Consider the following 23,422-nt stretch of genomic DNA (forward strand, 5'->3'; position numbering starts at 1 on the left):
ACGTGATTCCAGAATAGACATCAGATCATAAGCAAACTGAACTGAAGTTAGTGGAGCTCAGTCTTATGTTTTCTTCCTAGATTTTTCTTGGCTAAATTTTTCTTCATTGGCTTGCATCTTATCTTCTCTGACCTTTGTCAGTCAAAGCTATAAATTAATGATTTGTCATTATTCTGTTGGAGGTCCTGTGAAATACATCTTTCTTTCTTCTGTCAGTATATCTCATTCGTTTTGGCCTCTCTTTCCTTATGTAGTATACTAATCTTTAGGTGCCAGAGTATGTAGTTCCTATGGCTCTAATGACTTCAGAGTTCTTTTCCTATTTCCAAAATCAGATCTCAATTTAGTTATTAGAATTAGACAGAAATCTCTTCCCTACAGCACAGAGATGAGAGAGACCCTGACCTAGAACACCTTGGAGAAACCTTGCCTCTACTCATTTCCTGTCCCTTTACTCATAACTTATTCTTTTTGAACTTTAGTCTTTGTTGATAACTAAAAAAGTTAAATTAAAAAGGTACTAAGGGACTGGAGAGATGGCTTAGCGGTTAAGCATTTACCTGTGAAGCCTAAGGACCCTGGTTCGAGGCTCGATTTCCCAGGACCCACCTTAGCCAGATGCACAAGGGGGCGCACGTGTCTAGAGTTCATTTGCAGTGGCTGGAAGCCCTGTCTAGAGTTCGTTTGCAGTGGCTGGAGGCCCTGTCATGCCCATTCTCTCTCTCTATCTGCCTCTTTCTCTCTCTCTGTTCCTCTCAAATAAACAAAAATAAACAAACAAACAAAAAAAAAGATACTAAGGCCAGATGTTGTGGCACACACCTTTAGTCCCAGCACTCGGTGGGCAGAACTGGGAGGATCCCCATGAGTTTGAGGCAACTCTGAGACTACATAGTGAATTCCAGATCATCATGGGCTAAAGTGAGACCCTACCTCGAAAAACCAAAAAAATTAAAATTAAAATTAAAAAAGAGTTCCTAAGATGTCTTGAGATTTTAATATAAATCAGTTAAAAATTAATAAATATATGAGGTTCTTTCAGATGATTATGTCCAGTGGTTCAAGGTTGTCATTGCTCTGCAGAAGAACATAGTAGAGAATTGGTTTCCTAACTGCAGTTGTGTTAGGATCGACCACTGCAGCTTCTTCTTGATTCATGACACTGTGCTGTTGAGGGGGGGCGCAGGTATTATTTTCTAAAGGGTATAAAAATATGTTCAAGAATTTCGAATGTTGGGTGCTGAAGAATTTCCAGGGAACTTGAGAAATGACTTAATGTGTAAAGTGCTTGCTATGAGCTAGAGGACTTCAGTTCAGATGTCTACACATGAAGAGCTAGAAGAGTCAGAAGTATAGTTTATAAGCAACTGCAAAGCAAAACAAATTACCTAGATTCAACTATTTTTCCAGCATAATCTGTCACAGAACACTAGGTAAGAGAACAACTTGTTTGGACATTGAACTGTGCTCAATGTAGGACAAGCAAAAGATATGGAAAGTGAACGTAGGCAAGTTCTTGGTGGCTTTAGTGTGAGCTTCACAGTTCACCACACACATCAAAGCCAGGCACAGTGGTGAGTGCCTATTCCAGTGCTGGGGAGGTGGAGACAGGAGGGTCCCTGGCATTTGCTTGCTAGCTGGTTAGCTGAATCAGTGACCTCCAGGTTCAGTGGGAGACTCTGTCTCAACAAATTATGTGGAGGGCTGGGGAGATGGCTCAGTGATTACAGGCACTTGCTTGCAAAGCCTGATGGCCTAGATTCATTTCCCCAATACCTGGGTAAAGCCTGATGCACAAAGTGGCGCATGCATCTGGAGTTAGTTTGCAGTGGTAAGAGGCTCTGGTGTGCCCATGCTTGATTGATCTCAATCTCCCTCTTCTTCTCTCTCCTTACAAATAAATAAATAAAAATCTTTTTTTTTAAAAGATGGAGAGTAATTAGGAATACACCTAACATTGACCTTTAGCCTCCACACATACACACAAATGTGCACCCACACATATGAACATACATACACACACAAAAGAAAGCTTTGTGATACATGTGGGGTAATCATGTCCTTTAGTTAATTCTGTAGTCACGTGGTCACTTCTTTTGGCAACCTCCAGACCCCTGTTGGCTGTACTCCATCTTAGATAAGCTGGTTGAATGAAGTGGTAGACACTCCACTGTCTGCCTTACTATCTTATAACCCCTCTTTTTCCTGCCCAGTCTATACCATTTCCTCTTGACTGTGCTAATAGGCGTTTATGTGCTTATATGCTCTTCTCCTTAAAAAAAAAAAAAAAGATAGGTCAGGGTTAGAGCACCAGTGTGAAGGACCCATGCATATCAGCACTCAAGAGATCACAGCCCTGCCACCTACCAGGTCGAGTCTGTCACAGGCCCTTCTTTCCTACCTACGTGGACCCTGTTAGGCTGCTGGCTTCCTTCTTTAATTAAACTTTCAGGATTGGATCATTTCGTATGTTTAGAAGGCTGCCTCCTTGGGCTTTAAAAGCCCACTTCCAGGTCCTTACTTAGTGGAGAATTCTGTCTTATTTAGAAGTATGACATTCATTGCACTAGTACTTTTTCTGGAAATCTTTCACAGGCCCATTTGGAATTAAATTGTATCTGCCTAGCTTTTGTGCACATTAGCATAAGATAGTGACTACTGTGTCATCTGCCTTTTTGGCCCCTGTGTCATCTGCCTTTTTGGCCCCAAACCCACCAACTTTAAATTGCCTGCAATTTAGTTCATACTAAAGACCCCAAGAATTTGCCTAGGTTCACTTTCCATATGTTTTGCTTGTCCTACATTGAACACAGTTCAATGTCCAAACAAGTTGTTCTCTTACCTAGAGTGTTTTGTGACAGATTATGCTGGAAAAGTAATTGAATCTAGGTAATTTGTTTTGCTTTGCAGTTGCTTATAAACTACACTTCTGACTCTTCTAGCTCTTCATGAGATCGAGGAAAAGATGGCCACAACCATCCTGGTCTACCAGAGCTCTCTTATAAGGGGCTTGAAGCTAAAGGTCTTCTTAGGATTATTGACATTCCCATGTGTGCCATAAATAGTCGTGGTACTTTCTGGGTTCTGCACTTTCCCCATGACACTGTAGGGTGATTGCTTCTCTTTTCCATAGGGTACAGACAGGGAATTCCAGTCTTGTTCTCATAGATCCTTGCCCATTCTTGAAAAAGTCATGAAGGCTAAAGGCACCAGCTTAATACTTAGTCCATTAACCTAAAACTTTGGTCAGTTTAGGATACAGTGATTTAATTTTGTAGTTAAATTGACAACCCTGGTCCCTAGAAGAAAAAGAAAAGTGGCTCCTCCATTCAGGATTCAACCCATTAATAGTTCCACTTCTCCTTGGTATGATGTCTGTGTAATGTCTTTCTTTTCAGCAGATGCAGCTAGCTATGCCTAAGGGCATATTTGTTGGGCTATGACTGAAGAATCTCCAACAAGACCCATGAGGCAATATAATTTCCACTTCTACTTGATATGCCATTGCAGGGTAATAGGACTTGGTACACTCCATTATATCAAAACTTTAGGGATGGAGAGATGGTTCAGTGGTTAAAGGTGCATTCTTATAAAATGTAATGTCCTGGGTTTGATTCCCTAGTATCCACATAAAGCCAAATGCACAAAATGGCGTGTCTGGAATTTATCTCAGTGGCAGGAGGTCTGGTGCTCCTATTCATAAAGATACTGTAGAAAACATGGTTCATGGTTCATTGCTCTTGGCTTCCCAACCTCAGGTCTGAAAAGCTGTGTGGTACTCTGTTATGCCACACCATCATGAGTCAGGACATTGGCAGCCAACTGCTACCACTTGAACCAATTACTGCTAAGCTGGAAAATTTGTTTTGGATTTTCAAACCTTTCCTTAAAGTCCTTTAATACTATTTTCATCTTTGTTTTTGTCAGAGTATTTGCTAATGCTCCTTTATGCATCATGGTATCAGTTCCTTCTCTGAGGCTGTGAAACCTCAGGTCACATTGCCCGTTCTCATGGCCTCTCTGGCTGCACTTTTGGACTGGAATCATAAGTTCAAATTCTAACTTTGTATTTTTTTTTAACCTTCTCATGGACTATTACTCTTGATGGAGAAGGTGACTCAGATGCTCAGGTATTTTTTCCAGAACCCTGGCTGGATTACTAAAGTCCCCTCTATAACAGTTTGATTTACAAATCGAAACCTATAATACTTTGACAGGCCACAGTCTACAGAAGGTCATCTTGTGCCCAAAGGAGAAGTGTCTCAAGAGAGGCCTCCTGCTTTATATCCCAACCCAGGGACAGACTCCATCTCCAAAGGATCAAGCACCACACAACATTCGACACTTAGAACTTAAGTATGGAGCCACACTGTGTTAGTGTTACAGTGCTGGGCACTCACAACTCTACACTCTTCTCTGACCATGGATTCCTGCACAGTCATCAGTGGCCATCTTCCAATTAATAGTAAAAGTTCCACCCTTGAGAATGATTGTCTTTCCTACCTTCCCTTTATAGATGTCCCATCAGTCCTTTAACGATCTTACTCAATACCATAGCTAGCACTCATAGTTCATTTTAGTTGATATTCAGGGCTGACTCCTTCACTACTATCTCACTAAGTTGTAAATCATGCTTGACACTCAGTGGACACTCGTATATTTGCTGAACACAGGACTTCAAATAGGAGCTCCCTTGCCTTTCCCCTGATTCCAGTGGGTTTCTCACTAGACGTATTCTATCCCCAGTCTCTTGTCATCTACTTTGCTTCCCATATTGCTTCTGAGAAACATCATTTGGTCCATACAGGCTGATTTTTGTTCACCTGCTGAAAACAAAGAAACAGAAGCAAAATGATTACTGTGGCTCCTCATTTTGCGGAAAGCCACTGCTTATTCACTTAACTGCTTCCCCCACTCGGTTAGCTACTGACTTTCATTTCTGATCATCACCCTGCCTCCCCCCCCCCCCCCCCCGCCAGGCTCTTTGATTGCCAAGCCTTACTCACTTTGGGAAAGAACCACAGCCTTGACTTAGAGTCATGCTAAGCTTGTAGAACTTTCTGGTCCATGAAGCTAAGCAATTCCAGGCATTTGTGAGCCGTTGCTGTACTGAGGTAACCTTTACTAGATGTCTACATGGTTACTACATTACCCTGTCACTTGGTAGATTTATTTATTTGGCTAAATGTGGCCAGCAAACATTATCCAGAAACCACTTTCAAGTCTTATTCATGCCTAGGTTTCCCAAGCACCTGAGCCAGTGCTAATAGTAGTATTTCTTGGTTCTTCTTGGAGAGTAATACTTTTGTTTTGTTATATATATTTTGTTTGTTTGTTTGTTTGGTTGGTTGGTTTGGTTTTGGTTTTTCTTGGGGAGTCATTCTTTTGTTTTGATATATATATATATTTGTTTTGGTTTGGTTTTGGTTTTTCGAGGTATGGTCTCAGTCTAGCTCAGGCTGACCTGGAATTCACTATGTAGTTCCAGGGTGGCCTTGAACTCACGGCAATCCTCCTTCCTCTGCCTCCTGTGTGCTAGGATTAAAGGTGTGCGCCACCACACCTGGCTTATGTTTTTTTGAGGTAGGGTCTTACTCTATCTCAAGCTGATCTGGAATTCAGTATGTCGTCTCAGGGTGGCCTTGAACTCACAGTAATCCTCTGCTTCCCAAGTGTTGAGATTAAAGGTGTGCGCCACCATGCCTAGCTCAATTCTCATTCTTTGCCTGACACGCATTTCCTCTCCACTCCCCTTTCCCTGCCTCAACACACAGTTATTCTCTAATGATGTCATTGTGTCCAAATATAACTTTTTTAAGTCACCACTCCTCATTCAAAGTAAAAGTATAAATTTCTAAGGCTCAAGGCGACCCAGTCATCAGCACTGGTCTCTGGTACCTGGGACTTTGGCCTCCAGGTTTCAGGGCTTGCTTGTTTCCCCTCCCCCTATAGCAAAAGTGCTGATTTACCCTTATCTATTTCAAGAACAGTGGATAGTACTTGAAGTGACTCATCAACCAGCCAATTTTTTTAGATTGATTTATTTGCAAGCAGAGAAAGACAGAGAAAATGGGTGCACCAGGGCCTCTAACCACTACAAATGAACTCCAAACACATGCACCAATTTGTGCATCTGGCTTTCCATGAGTACTGGGGAATCGAACCTAGGTTGTCAGGCTCTGGAGGCAAGCACCTTAACTGCGGAACCATCATGCCAGCCCCCAGCCAACCAGTTTGGTTTTTTTTTTATGGCTGCTGTAGCAAAGAGAAGATAGTTCATAATGTGAACTACACAATAAAATAGTAATGAATTCCAAGCTGTTTGAGTCCAGTGAGAATGGTGGCATTATATACAGTTCAAAGGATATGTGTTCAGGACAAAGGAGCTGGAGTCGAGATGAATGCAAACTTAGTCCTGGTGGCAACATGAGCAGAGACAGTTGAGATATAAAGGGTAAGCAGGTATAGCTGGGCCCAAGGGTGCTGAGGTGGGAGATGAACAGTGTGCTACAGGAGCAGAAGCTTCACTGAACATCATGCTGTGTCTATTAGGCAGTCAGAAATGTGGATCCTAAGAATTGCAGGGCAGAACTTTAGATTAGGAAACTATCCCATTCCAAGGTGATCTTGAAGTCAAAACATCATCATTGTATACATAGACTAAGGGATAAGCAGAGCCTTTGGGATGCCTGCCCACATTAGGTGGGAATAGAGAGGAATGTGGCCTCCAGAGGTTGAAGTGCAACTGTCTTTATTTTTTAAATGGACTTAAGAATGACAAGTGGGGCAGAGTAAAGCTGCAAGAAAGAGGGCTTGGGGTGAGTAGCGGGGTTGGTAGAGGGCTTTGCACTTACTGTACCCAACATCAGCACAGCAAGGGTAAATAAAGAGAAAAAGAAGAAATGGAGATGTCTCAGTAAGAAGTGGTGCCTCAGAACCTGGGCCCGGTGACTCGGGCTTCTAGTCTTCTTGTGGTCTCAGCTATGGTGGCCGAGATCGGAGGGTCACTTGGACTCATATATGAATTGGAGACCAGCCAGGGCAACATACTGAGACCCCTTTCAAAAAAAGGGGGGGGGGCTATTGATATAATTTGTATCTCACAGAAAAAGCAAAAATCAAATTGGAGGTGGGTACAGAGGGGTGGAGGGCATGGTGGAGGTAGATAGCCCAGGGAATATGGGGGTCTCCTGCATGTATGTGCAGGGCCAGAGCACTTGTAGTGAAGGTCTGGCTGAGGTGGGATTATGTGTGCTGAGAAGGCAGTCATGTATCCATGTTGGTGGAAAAGTACAGGAGGATTAAAAAGAGTAGCTAACCTGAGAACGGGGAGGGGCATAAAGTGGTGTTGGTGGCAGCACAGGTATGTGCATAAGGTAAGCATGGCATTAGGTTTGATGTGACATAAGGAATACATCAATATGTACATAAAACATGAACATTGCCTTTCCTAACCTATAGCTGAAGTGTGGCTTCCTGCTCTTAATAGTAGGGACTCTTCTTCCTAGTCAGTGGTAATTTGAACTGTTTTCTGCTCTCTTCCTGTTCGGCTTTGAGTATGCTGAGATTTCTCACCCTGTCCTGTCCTGGAGTCAGGCTGCTGAGGCCCACCGTGGGTCAGCGATCTTCAGCCTTGGCTGCACAATGGACTTACCTGAAAAGCTTTATTTTTTCAAGTACAGGTGCCTGTCTCCACTCTAGAATCTGAGTTCATTGATGTGCCCTAAATATAAGGATTCTTAAAAGCTCCCCTGAGTTTTTTTTAAAGCTCCCCTGAGTTTTTTTCTCTACAGTCAAGGTTAACATTCCTTTGATCTACACATTATCGAAGGGTAGATTAATGGGTTCTATTGACGAGTTATTTATAGTGGAAACACGTGGCAAATTTAGGCATATTAATCAGGGCAGCATTACAGGTGTGGCTAAGCCTGTGGACTCTAGGGAGATGTCTGAGTTCAGCTCTGATTCCAAGAAAGTTCTGTTATCTAGGATCCTCAAGTTCCTGATATGTCAATGGGAATTTTCACGATAAAGTGTGCAGAAGAGATGACAGGAGAGTCACGTCACCAGATAATGTAACCTACTTAGCATAATGCCTGTCACATAATCAAACTAAACATGTATCCATTGTTTTTGTTACTATTTTTGTGATTGCACTAATACTTTATTCTAATAGGAATAGTCTGTTTTATAGGTCCATGCGAATTAGACTTTACTGTCTCTGAACACTGCTCCTTTTGTTATTGATATGTTGTTTAATGAAAGTGAATTGCAGGGCATATTATTTTTAAGTTAATAAAGCTTCATGATTATAGTGATTACATATGTCAGGACTTGGTACTATTGTGAATGATGGCAAGTGTTACTTTTCTAAACATTTGCCTTAGATTCAATTTCCTTGGTAAAAATGTTGCCACAAGGTGGCTTTGTTAGAAAGCTACAGATTTCACTTCAGGGGGATAGCGTGGACTGTAGTTTTTTTAGATTGTTAGTCTCACAGGAACCTGCCTATGAGGAGCTTACCCATATCCACCAATCTCTCCAAATTGTTTGTGTGCTACCTCTGCAGTATTCATGGTGTTAAATTTTTGTTTTGAATGTTTTCAAAGATAAAGAAACATAACCTTTTATGCCTGTCATTCAGTGTGGCTTGTCCTTATTGGGCCAGCCCTTGCCTTTCTGGGGAGATGTCTGTCCCACCACAAGATGATTGTTTGAGATCTGAAACCTTTGCGAAAACCTTGGAACTTTTAGTGGCCATTAACTTGCTTCATTTACAAGCAGTGAAGTTTTGTCACCTGCGTGTTGTTATTTATGCAGCATTAACCTCTTTCTCCAGATCATTGACACTGAAAATATGATGGACCGAATTGTGACTGGCTTGTCTGAGTCTAGTGTCAAGGTGCGGTTAGCTGCTGTCAGGTATGAGCTTTACATGGTCTGAATAAAACTCCTTTGCTATGTGTTTAATTTGTTCCCTTTCCGGTCCTTCACTGAGTAAGCGTAGGATCCAAATGTCACTGGAAAGCGTGCTCAGGTGAATTCGTACTGTGTGTAATGGTACCTATCAAGGAACTTAGCCTCCAGTGCCCACCAAGTTTCTTGTTGTAGTTGATTTACATCTGTAGATAAGCTTGAAGTATGCATTAGTACTAGTGAAAAGCCAAGCAGTTTATTTGAAATATAAGTTGGGGCCTCTTGGGAAGCTAATTTTGATCATTCTTTATAGATGTTTGCACAGTTTATCCAGATCTGTACAGCAGCTACGAACCAGTTTCCAGGATCATGCCGTGTGGAAACCTTTAATGAAGGTGAGAAAGGATCACCAAGTAACAGCAGATCCCACAGAGCCTGTAAGAGCTGAGCTAGCTAGTAATCACTGTGGGTCTAGGAATATGTCTGATTTTTGGGTAGAGCATTTTGGACGTTTATCTCCTTAAATCAGATGTTGTAAGTAGTTACAAATCAACAAATGAGTTTCTGAGGGCCGCATCTCAGAGGTGAAGGGGAAGTTCAAGCAAGCCTAGTGTCCTTGAGTATCAAGGTCTTACAGTTATCCATTCTGATCTCCCTATGTATTTAGTAGTATTCCTTAAACATAAATCCAAAGTTATCTTTGTAATTTTAGTTATAAAAAGGAAGATGATCAGATATATAATGTTCTTAGTCTATGGAAATCCCAGGATATTTTTTTAAGTTAAGTGATTATTTATTTTTAAGTATTTTTGTTTTATGTATTTGTAAGTAGAGAATGGGGCAGGGCAGGGAATAGGCACACCCAGGCCTCTGCAGATGAACTACAGATGCATGTGTCATTTTGTGCACCTGGCCTTAGTGGGTACTGAGGAATTAAACCCAGGCCCTCAGGCTTTGAGAGCCAGCTCCTTTAACTGCTGAGCCATTTCTCCAGCCCCAACTTGGATATTTTAAATATAACCTTTTTTGCTGTTTGGTTTACTCTTGAAGGCTTCTGCCTCCATAGGAAAGGGTTCAAGGAAAAAAGTCTGAATTGTGAGTAGAGTATATATTGAGTTGCTATTACTAACATCCCTTGGTCCAGAATTTGATGTTTTATCTTTTTCTTAATCTCTTAAGTGACCATATATATACCTTGCATTTATTCAACAGAATTTTTGCTATTTATTTAGACCTTTCTTATTTTGTTTGTGAGTACTTACTAAGCACTAACCAAATTTCTAGGCAGGGCTAGAGAGATGGCTTAGTGGCTAAAGCACTTTCCTGCAAGGCCAAAGGATCCAGGTTTGATTCCCCAGTATTCATATAAAGCCAGATGCACAAGGTGGCACATGTATCTAGCATTCATTTGCAGTGGCTAGAGGCCCTTGTGTGCCCATTCTCTCTATCTGCCTCTTTCTCCCTCTCAAATAAATAAAATATATGTTTTTTAAATCCATAGGCATAATAAGTTTGAAAAAAATTTTAGTAGAATTCTTGCTTAAAATTTCAGGTCAGGGTAGGGCCATTAGCATGGCAAAATGAGACTTAATACAGGAGGAATGTGAAGGTTAAAGGGTCAGGAGGATTCCCTTCTATAAGCAGAAACAGGATTGTGACTGTCATTGACCGGGGTATGAAGAGACATACCAATGGACAGTTAGAAACCAGGTAGAAGATGGGTGTGATCGAACACACCTGGAGTCCCAGCACTTGGGAGGTAGAGGCAGGAGTATTATGAGTTTGCAGCCAGCCTGACCTACATAGTGAGAGACTTTTAAAAACCAAACAGACAAAACAGGTGGAGACATTGGGCCAGTGCCATAGGCCTTGGGAGTTGGCATGCTAGGTGGTTCTTATGGAGCATTTCATCTCATGGCAAGTAAATGGTTTATGCATTGAGGTCTGGAATAAGATGGTAGCAGTGGGTTAAGAAAGACAACGTGAGCCCTGGAAATACGTCATTGGAACAGGATTTGGTGTATGATTTACTATTCAGATGTCTCAGAGGATCTCAGGATATGGCCTTGCAAGGCTAACCAGGACAGTTTTTGGGTTTTGTTTTTGTTTTCTCTTTTTATGGGCACCTGTAAGCAGACTCTGACATTGAACTTGGTCCACTTCCATCCTTTGGTACTCCTTGAGTTTCTTTCATCATCTTTCACCATATTAGACTTGTCAGTAATCTGAGTATTACTTGTTTCCTACTGTCCTTTTGTTTCCTGAAACTGACTGAGAGTCCCCAACTTCAGAAAATCAGTTCATTCACTCTCCAGCTACAGCAGCATCGGCTTTTCACAATGGGAAGATACTTGCTCTGGGGATGTGCCAACTTCCACCAACAAAATCCATTTCAGACTTACAATCCTTTACCCAAAACCATTTGGGCCAGCTTGACATTCCTAGACTTATGAAGGCTCTTTTACTTCTTTTACTGTTTTCACTCTTTCTTATTCTCAGATTGTACTTTTTTCTAGGTTGATCTTGATTTGTTTATTATTCATTCAAATTGTTTTTACTCTTGAATATTCTTAGGTTTCTCAAAATACATCTGGAGCCACTTTTGCTGATTGTTCAACTCAGAACTTCTAAGTCGCACAAATCAGAGAGGGTGCAGCATGATTTCTGCCTTGTTCTAGGGGAAGGTCTGATGAGTAGTCAAGAAAGTTTTTGTTGTTTTGTTTTTGAGACAGGGCCTCCCTGTAGTGCAAGCTGGCCTCCAGCTCACAGCAATCCTCCTAACTCAACCTCCTGAGTGCTGGGATTATAGGTATGAGCCATCACACCCAGCATTCCAGAAGGGTTTTGTGCCCTTGGCTTTTTGTTGGTATATATATAGTAACTCTCAAACCATGACACAATATTAGAAGCATGAAAGAAACCAGTGATTTGTTTCAGATACTTTTTTTAAAAAAAAATTGTTTTATTTTTATTAATGTATTTGAGAGCGACAGAGAGAGAAAGAGGCAGATAAAGAGAGAGAATGGGTGCGCCAGGGCCTCCAGCCACTGCAAATGAACTGTAGATGCATGCGCCACCTTGTGCATCTGGCTTACGTGGTTCCCGGGGAATGGAGCCTTGAACTGGGGTCCTTAGGCTTCACAGGCAAGCACTTAACCGCTAAGCCATCTCTCCAGCCCTGTTTCAGATACTTTTCTCATAGTTTCAAGCCTATTAATGTCTCTACTAATTTTTATCTGGTTTTCAGTTGTTGATTAGCAAAACACAGGAGAGTATACACTTGATTTTTAAAAATTTCTTTCCCTCTATTTACTTGTTTATTTTTATATTATTGTTTTTATTTTATTTATTTATTTTTGTGTTGAGCCTCATGAATGCTAGGCAAGCACTCTGCCAACTGAGCTATATCCCCAGTCCTGTTTTGGTGAAATTCTGTTGGCTCAATATTAGATACCAACTTTTGAATTTCAATGTTTTTTTTTTTTTTCTTGTATATTCTATTAAAAGGTCACATTGAAAGATAGTTGTTTTTCATCTATGATCTCACCTGCATGGTTCCAAACAATTAATAACCTTTTTTTAAAAAATTCTGTAGGTTTTACAAAATGCACCAGATGAAATCTTAGTAGTAGCATCTTCCATGCTATGTAACCTTCTTCTGGAATTTTCTCCAAGTAAAGAGGTTAGTATTGATTTTTCTCTTCCTGAATGTTGTCTTGTATAGCTAGATTCTAGTTAAAAACTGTTTATGGGCATTGGCATTGAAATTTGTGGATGTGTTTATGAACTACTACTGAATGACTTGACTTGGGTAGAGAGAGGAGGTCTCTCTCTCTCTCTCTCTCTTTGCTTGCATGTTGTCTTTGTTTGTGGGGGCGGGGTCGAGGGGAGAACAGGCCTGCTAGGGCTTCCAGCCATTGTAAACGAACTCTAGATGCATGTGTCACCTTGTGTATCTGGTTTAAGTGGGTTTTAGGGAAACGAACCTGGGTCTATAAGCTTTGCAGGCAAGTGCCTTAACCACTAAGCCCTCTCTCCAGCCCCCTCACTCATTTTTAAGTAGGATAATCACTTGCTGTTATTTCTCTGGTTCCACCTAGCATACTCAACTTACTAAAACCGTACAAAGCCCTCAGCCACCATATTCACTTTTAGTCTCAGCTACCTGGGAGGCAAGACAAGAGGATTGCTAAAGCCTAGGAGTTTGAAGCCAGTCTAGGAACTATAGCAAGACCTTATCTGAAATAAATAAATAAACAAACAAACAAACAAATAAGAAAGATGCTGTGAGCATATAGTCAGTCTAGATTGCTGAAATGACAAGTTAAGAAGTAATTACATAAGAAATCGACTAAGAATAAATTACTCAGTTGTGTAAAGTTTTGTAAACTAGGATTATAAGTCATTTCAAGGAACTAATTGCTTACATCAGAAAAAAAAATTTTTCTTTTTGTTTTTGTTTGTCGAGGTAGGGTGTCTCACTTGCTAGCCCAGGCTGACCTGGAAATCACTATGTAGTTTCAGGGTGGCCTCAAACTCACAGCAGTCCATCTACTTCTGCCTCCTGAGTGCTGGGATAAAAGGCGTACTCCACCATGCCCTGCTACAAAATAATTTTTAATGTTTAGTGTTAATGATAATTAGTTAGGGAGGATTAGATGTAGGGGATTTTTTTCTCCTGCATTTCAATAAATTTGAGCTTATTCTTTTTTATAAGGTAAACTAAAATTTAAAAAGGACTGGATCTTTGAATAATTGTTTTATTATGTCATGGTATGTCTGGTCTGGAGATGTAGAGCATATTTACATGCTTGTAGTGCATGGTTTCAAATCACTAACACTAAAAAGATAAAATCTGGCTGGGCCAATATGAACTTGGGTTTATTGGACATCTAGTGGTCTCATGTTTATTGATTTTATTTCTCATTGTAACAACTGCAGGCTTTGACTGAAACCAGAAATGCAACTATTGAAAAATGTGAGAAATACCACAATTTGTACAAGTAGGGGAATATAAAACTTTCTTCAGAAAATGTTATCTTGAGGGCTGGAGAGTTGGCTCAGTGATTAAATGGACTTACTTGCAAAGCCTGATGGTCTGGGTTCGATTTTTCAGTACCCACATACAGCCAAATGCACAGTTGCAAATGCATCTGGAGTTTGTTTGCAGTGGCAAGAGACTCTGGCATGCTGTACTCATTCATTCTTTCTCTCTCAGTAAATAAGTAAAAAATATATTTTTAAAAAGTGTCATCTTGTGGGCTGAGGAGATGGCTCAGTCAGTAAAGTGCGTGCCATGCAAGCATTAAGAACCTGAGTTCTGTTCCCAGTACCCTCATAAAAATACTAGGGATGATGGCACATGCCTGTGATCCCAGCACTGAGGAGGGGGAGGCAGGGTCCCTGGTGAGCTCCAGGTCATTGAGAGACCTTGCCTCAAAAAAGGTAGACAGCATTCCTGAGAATGATACCTGAGGTTGTCCTCTCACCTCCACGTGCATATGCACACATGTACGTTTTCACTCTCATACATGTTCCATACACACACGGATATGTATGCACAAAAATAAAACACAAAATGAAATATCTTGAAAGCCACTGTGCTTTTTTTAGATATGGTATCGGAATTGTTTAAGCTGTTTCTAGTACTCGCTTGACCTGACCTTTCAGTATTCATTGATAATGCTAAATCTCAAACCTTTTAAGATGTGAATTTTTAAGATACTAGAAACCCATTTTCAAACAAGTATCATAACTATAGTATGTAGTCAGACTTAGAACCATGGTATTTTAGATGCAAAATGTGTCATGAGTATCCAAATACAATTATGTTTTGCTTGTGTAAGTAATCCTGAAAAATGTTCTCTGGCACAAATTCCACACTATGATTAAAATAAAAAGAATGAGACTGAGGAACTAGATAATGGGATCATAAGGGTGTGTGGAGTAAAAAGATGATTATAATGCTTCCAGACTCTTTCAAGTCTAAGAAAATGAAGGATGCAGCTCACGTGTGGGTGTGTGTGGGTGTGCGCATGCACACACACAGTGGCACAAAGGGAACTTGCTTGCTTTACTCAAGGTAATAGCTGCATTGTGCTTGGTGAAAGCTGCTTGCATGAGGTGGGGAAGGAGGCAGAGTCAGGGTATTGCACATTTGGTTTTCAAATATGACTTGAAAGCTGGTTCTTTCATCATTTTGTTCTTCCTTTTCCAATCACAGCCAATTTTAGAATCAGGAGCCGTAGAGCTACTTTGTGGATTAACTCAGAGTGAAAATCCTGCTCTACGAGTGAATGGAATTTGGGCTTTAATGGTACGTTTCACCTTTTTATGTGTCAAAAATCTATAAAGCAAACAGAGGTATCGTCAAAATTAGAATTGTAGTGTGTGACATATGTTCTTTGAAATGTTTGTAGCTTTCTTTTAAAAACCTGACTATCAGGCTGGAGAGATGGCTCAGCAATTAAGGTTTTTGCCTGCAGAGTCTAGCAACTCATCTTTAGTTCCCCAGTACACAAGTAAAGCCAGAGGCACAAAGTGGCACATGCATCTGGAATTAGTTTGTAGTTGCTAGGCCCTGGCATGTATGTACACACACACTCTCACACACTCTCTCTCTTTCTCTCTCTCTCTCTCTCTCTCTGTGTGTGTGTGTGTCTTCTGTCTGCTTGCAAATGGAAAAGAATAGCCTAGTTTTATAATGATGGAAGTAGGATATGAAAAGAGATTCTGTTTATCTTTCAGATTCAGCTGAATCAAATTGGTTGGCCACAGTGTGCCTTATTTATATTACTATCATAAAAAGTGAACAGATGTTAGAACTTCACTTACCTAATTTGAGAAAAAAAAAAAATCTTTCTTAAACATGCTGACAGTCATTGGGAGCTGCTTATTTTATATGTCCATGTGTCCTTTGTCTGTCAGAACAACTGTGTAAATAAGCTAGGAAGCATTCTTGTCCTGTGCATTTACATATAGGTGAACCAAAGGACAGAAAGATTACTTTTTAACTGGCAGATGAAAGTTATACATGTTCATGGATGTATAACACATTTTAAAATAACACACTGGAGTAGCTGAATTGAGCTAACTTGTTCATCGCCTTACATCTTACCATTTTTTGCAGAATGATTACCTCACCATGGGAATCAGGTGGTCCATATGTTAGTTTCTTTTCTCAGTTCTGCTTCAAATACCTTACAGAAGCATCTTAAGCGAAGAAGGATTTATTTTAGCTTACAGTTCAAGGAGACACAGTCATGGCAGCAGGAGCCTGAAGCACCTGGCCCCGAAGTCTCAGGAAGCAGAGCCCTGAATACCGGTGCTCAGCTGGCTGTCTCCTTTTTGTATCGTCCATAGAATGGCACCATCCACAACTGGGATCTGGAAAGTCCCTAACACACATGCCCAGATATTTGTTTCCATGGTGATTCACATTGACAACTGAAATTAATCATCACAGCACATAAATATTTAGTGACTTGTCAGCTTCTAATAAATAATTTATAAAACATGAGAGTGAAACTCGGTTTATTAAAATAAAATTTTATTGCATTTGGGAAGGAAGTTATACTACTTTGATTTTTTAAAAATAATTATGGTAGTTGTGATAGGGAAAATTGAGGCTCACAACACCAGCACCAAAGACTGAGTGGAGAATCATTTTATTTTCATGGCATTGTGGGGCCAGAGGAATCTCTTCCAAAGCCTGGACTCTGATTCTTGGTGGTATAGAGCTTATATACCATATCTTGGACTATCCTCATTATTGTTAATTCTTAGAGCTCCAGCCTAGTGCCAGAGACTTTGAGCATGCAGTGGACAAGTTTTACAGAAACAGAAAAAAGGGTCAGTTAGCATAAAGATACCTGCAGCTGTGCTACGGAAATAAAAAGAAGTCTAAGATGAGCCAGGCGCAGTGGTACACGCTTTTAGGCCCAGCACTCGGGAGGCAGGCGTAGGAGGATTGCTGAGAGTTTGAGGCTACCCTGAGACTACATAGTAAATTTCAGGTCAGCCTGAGCTAGAGTGAGACCCTACCTCGAACAAACAAACAAAAAAACAAAACAAAACAAAAGAAGTATAAGATGATTTACAATAGGAAGTACAATACAGATCATGGCCTTGAAACAGTACGGACACTACAGTGTCAGCACGAAAGACAGCCCTGCAGGACGTAACCAGTACAAAGCTCTGTCTGTGCAGTATGGGACATGACTTTCTTTTTCTGAGGTAGGGTCTCACTCTAGCTCAGGCTGACCTGGAATTCACTATGGAGTCTCAGGGTGGCCTCGAACTCACGGTGATCCACCTACCTCTGCCTCCTGAATGCTGAGACTAAAGGTGTGCGCCACCACGCCTGCCTTGTAGCTCTTTTCTAACATCCTAGTCTGGAGACATTCCAAGCTGTACTTAGGAGTCTAGAGATTTGAAGCTGGGATCCTCATATGAGGGAGAACATGTAGTATTGTTCTTTTTGAGCCTGAGTTGCTTTACTTAGTATAATATTTTCCAGTTCCATTTCCTACAGATTTCATAATTACATTTTTCTTTATGCTGAATAAAATTCCATTGTGTATATGTACCACATTTTTATTATAAATCAGTTGATGGGTGTCTATTCCATTCCATAGCCCATTTTTTGATTGGGTTATTTGATGTTTTTAATTGTATACTGTGCTGTGTAATAACTTTTTTGTCTTATTTCCTGGGCAACTGGATCCTATTCACGAAGTCTTTCCATACACCTATGTCTTGAATTGTTCCATCTAGATTTTCCTCTTTTTCAGAATTTCAGGTTTTATGTGTAGGCCCTTAATCTTTCTGGAGTTCATTTTTTGTGCTGGGTATGAGATAATTTCTAGTTTGATTCTCCTATGTGCAAATAGCCAGTTTTTCCTGCACCATTTCTGGAAAATGCTGTCTTGTCTTGAATGTGTATTTTTAGTATGAATGTAAAAAGAAAATCTGGTGACTGTAGTTGCATGTACCTGTATCCTCTATTACATTGATCTACATATATATATATATATATATATTTTTTTTTGCCAATTCTGTGCTGTCTTATTTCTGTAGATCTGTAGTATAACTTGAAATAGGTGTCATGTTAATGCTAGCAGTAGTATTTTTTGCAAAAATTATTTTGTCTTTATGGGGTTTTTGGTGCTTCCATATAAATTTGTTAAAAATATTTTTTGTTTATTTTTACTTATTTATTTATTTGAGAGTGACAGAGAGAGAAAAAGGCAGAGTGAGAGAGAATGAACATGCCAGGGCCTCCAGACGCATGTGCCACCTTGTGCATCTGGCTTACATGGGTCCTGGAGAATCAAATCAAGGTCCTTTGGCTTTGCAGGGAAGTGCCTTAACCACGAAGCCATCTCTCCAGCCCCTTCCATATATATTTTAAGATTTTAAAGTGGGAAAGAGTGTCCTGAGGCATTATCCCTCCTACATAGACTTACTAGTTCATTCATGACCCCGTAGTGAATATCAGTAACCCAGCTGCAGGCAGGGGAAAGGGTATGTAAGAGTATAACCCAGTGGTAGTATGATCAATATTCAATATGTTAAAAAATAATTTTTTAAAAGATTACTTTTTTCTGATTCTTTGAAGAATGAAATTTTGGGTGGAATGTTTTATATACATGTATTAGGTCTATTTACTCTATGATGTCATTTAGCACCCATGTTATTCTATTTATTTTTGTCTGGGTGACCTGTCTATTGGGTCAAGTGGTATGGTGATGTCACCTAGTATGACTATTGGTGTTAATCTGTGACTTCACGCCTACTAGTATTTGTTTTATGAAGTTGGGTGTCCCAGTGTTTGGTTACTTATATATTTAAGATTATAAGGCCCTCTTAGTGAATTGTTTCCTTAATCTGTATGAAATATCCTTCTTTTATCTCAGCTGCCTAAACTCACCTGGTGAGGGCAGTGTCCAGTGGTTTGTTGAGGGGCTTGCAAGGGGGTATCTTTGCTCAGACTTGTACTGTGAAGGCAGCATAAGCGCATGTGTGGGACGCGATATGCACAGAGCTGAAGTGTACTGAGCACTGGTGTCAGCCTTGAGGGTGGGAGTGACGGCTGGAAGTGGTGAGTGTGGAGGAGTGATGGTTGAACTGATGTGCCTGGGCGTACAGGCCGCAGTGGCAGCATGGGCAGGGTAGACCACAAGGAGCGAGAGAGCACACCGGTGGCAGTTGGGCACAGAGGCAGATGTAGCAGAGCAGGACAGTGCCAGCTGCATGGACTCATAAGCAGTGCTGGTGGACATTTCTCTTTTTAAAATGCTAGAATTTTTGTTTGTTTGTTTGTTTGTTTTAAACTCACTTTCTTTGGGGGGGGGGATGCAGTTTGAGGTAGGATCTTGCTGTAGCCCAGGCTGACCTGAACTCACAGCAATCCTCCACCTCAGCCTCACAAATGCTGGGATTAGAGGTGTGTGCCACCATGCTGGACTAAACTCACTTTCCACCAAACCTCAGATACCTTTTCAGGGGACATTCTCACTCCCAACAGCTCAGGGCTTCTATTGCCCCTTACACTTAAGTTTCAGGAGCTCCCTACCAGAAGAGCTTTTACCTTGAAATCTACCCATCCAGCTATAACTGTTAACTGTTTCCCAGATCTTTCCCTTAAATGGCCTGTGGGGCTTCAGTTAGAGAGCACTCTGTCTTGTACAGCTTTGTTTCTGAAAACTGAATTTCTCATTCCACTCTTCAAGTCCAGACTGTCCTACCACCATCAGTCTCTATTGGTAGCTGCTATTTTCTCTGTCCACAAAAGATAAGACCTTAAGATTGTCTTTGGTCTGGGTCTCTTGATGCCTAGTGAGAACTCTTTTGACTCTGTCAGTACTGCCATATCTCCCAATTTTTAAGAAATTTTGTATCAGCAATTGATGTATAGTTGCCATGGGGCATTTGCCATTATTGTTGCTCAAACATATTATTGCTTAGAGTAAAGCCAGATACATCTATTGTGCAAAGTAGTTCTAAAAAGAGGCAAAGCAGCAACTAGCTATCTGATTGCAGGTAGCCAAGATCTACCTCCTACCCACTGGAGAGCTTCCAGAACAATAGGCTGCAGCATCCCAACACCAAGCATAAAATACACAGAAGGCAACTTAATGCCCATTAAGATATTCATACATACTAATTGTAAGTATTCATGTTAGGAAAGTTAGTTCCTCAAGCAGAAGTGTGTCTAAGAGTGGTAGTTATCTGTCTTGACCTGCAGGTATAGGTAATGTACAGAAATCAAAAAACAGCATGACTCATACTTGAGATTTTCTAATAGATTCTGTTTGAACTTTGAAAATCATCAGAATTCTGTTAAAATATAATTTAATAGAGTAACCATAGACATGATTCTTGCAACTTCTTTAATTGTTTCAGAATATGGCATTTCAGGCTGAACAAAAAATAAAAGCAGATATTTTACGGAGCTTGAGTACTGAACAGCTATTCCGGTTATTATCAGATTCAGATTTGAATGTGCTGATGAAGACTTTGGGGCTTCTCAGAAATCTCCTCTCTACGCGGCCTGTAAGTAAAGTCACCCATGTTTCCATATTAGCTAGCCCTGCATATTTATTGTCCAGCGTCTCCCTGAGAGCGTGATTCAAATGCTACCTGCCCTTTCCCAGAACAAACAGGGAGTTGATGTGTAGGCCAGTCACCTGCACAGATGTTCCAGAAGCTTCTAGCCCACACCTGCCATTCCTGCATTGCCTATCTGGTGTCCTGCTCCTCCCTTGGTGCTGGATTTGTATCTGCCTTGATTGATCACATCATTCTTAACTGGTTTGCTAGCCAGGGTGGGTTTCTCAGCTGCCAAAACTACTTGCCTCTGAGGTCTCTGCTTGTATCCTTTAGAGAATTCTTTTTAGTGCCATTCCACAGACACTGGCAATCCCCTGCTCACATATCCAGGGTTGACCTCTGACAGTGTCCTTTTGAGGAACAGTAGGATATTGCTGAGTAGGAGAGGCTGAGCCTTGCTGCTGGGTTACTCTGGTTGTTCTCTGATGTCCCCTGAGCAGACATGTCAGTGGCTTTCAGGTACATGAAGAAAGATGGGGGCTCCCCTTCTCTGTGCTTTTTCTATTGAATCATCTTTATATATTTGTGCCCCAAGATGATACACCTACACCATATTCTCCATGTCCCTGGCTTTTCACCAGTCCAATTTGTGTTTAAAACCTTTGGTCTTGAGGATTCCCGGTGATTTAATTTTAAAAAAATATTCATTTATTTATTTGAGAGAGAGGCAGATAGAGGATGGGCATGCCAGAGTCTCCAGTCACTGCAAATGAACTCAAGATGCATGTACCACCTTGTGTATCTGGTTTATGTGGGTCCTGGGGAATTGAACCTGGGTCCTTTGGCTTTATAGGCAAGTGCTTTAACTGCTAAACCATCTCTCCAGCAACCCCCCTTCCCCTAGTAATTTAGTTCTATATTCTGTTGGGCCAGCTTTGTGCTCTCTTTATGGTCAAGTCATTCAATATATATGTATTATAGAGTCCAACACATAATGAAAACAGCTTTGGAATATAGTTCTATATACTATGGTGTTCTGCTCAAAGCAATTATGTATCATATTCTTTAACTTTAAGAAGCCTTCTGTAAGTCAGGTATGGTGGTATATATCTATAATCCCAACACGTGAAGTGAAGGTGAAGGTGAAGGCAGGAGGATTAGGAATTCAAGGTCATTTTCAGCTACATGATACCCTCTCTCAAAACAAAAAAGGAACCTGCTAGGTTTTTTTTCTTTGTTTCCCAAATGATAACTGCATTTTTCCTTGTTTTACAGCATATAGATAAAATAATGAGTACTCATGGAAAGCAAATTATGCAAGCTGTCACTCTTATTCTGGAAGGGGAGCATAATATTGAAGTCAAAGAGCAGGTATGTGTTTCCTGAATGCATACATACATAGGTAAATACTAAAAGTCTTGTGAAAAGTCCTGTGTTGAGATGGTAGGAGTTTGATTTATTTTTATTTATTCATTTATTAGATACAGAGTGAGAAAGGATGGGTGCACCAGGGCCTTTAGCCACTGCAAATGAACTCCAGATGCATGCTCTCCCTTGTGCATCTAGCTTACATGGGACCTGGAGAATCAAACCTGGTCCTTAGGCTTCATAGGCATGCACCTTAACCACTAAGCCAGCTCTCCAGCCTGAGATGGTAGGAGTTTTGGAGATAAGTAGAAAGCTCCTTCACCACCCCTTAAATTCTTCAGTGATTCTTCTCTCTGGAATAGAGAAAAACATGACCAGAATCTTTGATTTTGTCTTTGCTGTCACACACTATATGGACTATATCTCTCTTTACATAAATATGGACTATATCTCTCTTTACATGAACAGCTTCGTGTGTGTGTGTGCGTGCGTGCGTGCGTGTGTGTGTGTGTGTGTGTGTGTGTGTACATATATATTTTATTTATTTATTTGAGAGAGCAATGCAGAGAGAGAGATGGAGAGGGAGGCAATGGGTGCATAGGGTCTCCAGCCACTGCAAATGAGCTCTAGATGCATGTACCACCTTATATATCAAGCTTATGTGGGTCCTGTGGAGTCAAACCTGGGTCCTTTAGTTTTGCAGACAAACGCTATGACCACTAACCCATCTCTCCAGCCTGAGAACAGCTTCCTTTTATCATCATGGAATTACTGCTTTCTCCAGGATTAGCTGTTTTTAACTTTTTCTACTACTGTGCTCTGAACTTAAATTCCTTTAACTCTATGATGATATATTCCTTATCCTGGAGATAGTTTTGGTTTCTTTACTCTTAAGGCATCTTCTGCTATTGGTCATCATTCCAAACCTTTGCTTTCTGTGGGATTTCTGTAGAGTAAGTTTTTTATAGTACACCCAACTACTTAAGAGTATAATGACATCATTTATCAGGGAGCCAGTTGGGAATCATTTTTTATATTTTTCTGGATATATCATGGGAGTTTTAATGTTGTATCCATTCTGTTTTACTAAAAGTAGCCGGGCATGGTGGCACAAGCCTTTAATCCCAGTACTTGGGAGGCAGAGGTAAGAGAAGCACTATGAGTTCAAGGCCACCCTGAATTCCAGGTCAGCCTGGACCAGAGTGAAACAGTACCTCATAAAACTACCAAAAAAAAAAAAAAAAAAAGAAAGGAAAGAAAAGGAAAAAAAAAAAAAAGTACAGCTCACCTGCAAACTTAAGATAGTAACACAGAATTTGAGATAATGGTAATGTTTAATTTTCTGGCACAAGTGTTAACTACGTTTCACTTTCAAAATTTATTTCACTGTATTATGCTTATGTATGTTCATGTAGATCGGATGGATAGATAGATAGGTAGGTAAGTAGGTTGATGGGTATATGTCTATGTTTATGACAAAAAAAAATTATCCAAGGTCATTATGGAACATTGCACCCATTGCATACAATAGCAGGACCCATGTGTCTTTTGTGTTCCTGAGTTAGAGCAATTCAGCAGGCTTCAG

At 40.6% G+C, this 23,422-nt stretch overlaps 1 protein-coding gene across 3 annotated transcripts in view; it reads left to right on the top strand.

Annotated features, from left to right (window-relative positions):
* Window positions 1-23,422, top strand: part of Armc8 (armadillo repeat containing 8) — a 123,751-nt gene that overhangs the window by 86,830 nt on the left and 13,499 nt on the right. For all 3 annotated transcript variants that reach the window (XM_045136454.1, XM_045136453.1, XM_045136455.1), the window contains 6 exons: window positions 8,840-8,922; window positions 9,230-9,311; window positions 12,512-12,598; window positions 15,140-15,232; window positions 20,323-20,472; window positions 21,745-21,840. In XM_045136454.1, the coding sequence (XP_044992389.1) occupies window positions 8,840-8,922; window positions 9,230-9,311; window positions 12,512-12,598; window positions 15,140-15,232; window positions 20,323-20,472; window positions 21,745-21,840 (591 nt within the window). The remainder of the gene's footprint in view (window positions 1-8,839; window positions 8,923-9,229; window positions 9,312-12,511; window positions 12,599-15,139; window positions 15,233-20,322; window positions 20,473-21,744; window positions 21,841-23,422) is intronic.

This window comes from Jaculus jaculus, chromosome 17 (assembly GCF_020740685.1).
Source record: "Jaculus jaculus isolate mJacJac1 chromosome 17, mJacJac1.mat.Y.cur, whole genome shotgun sequence".
Lineage (NCBI taxonomy): Eukaryota > Metazoa > Chordata > Mammalia > Rodentia > Dipodidae > Jaculus > Jaculus jaculus.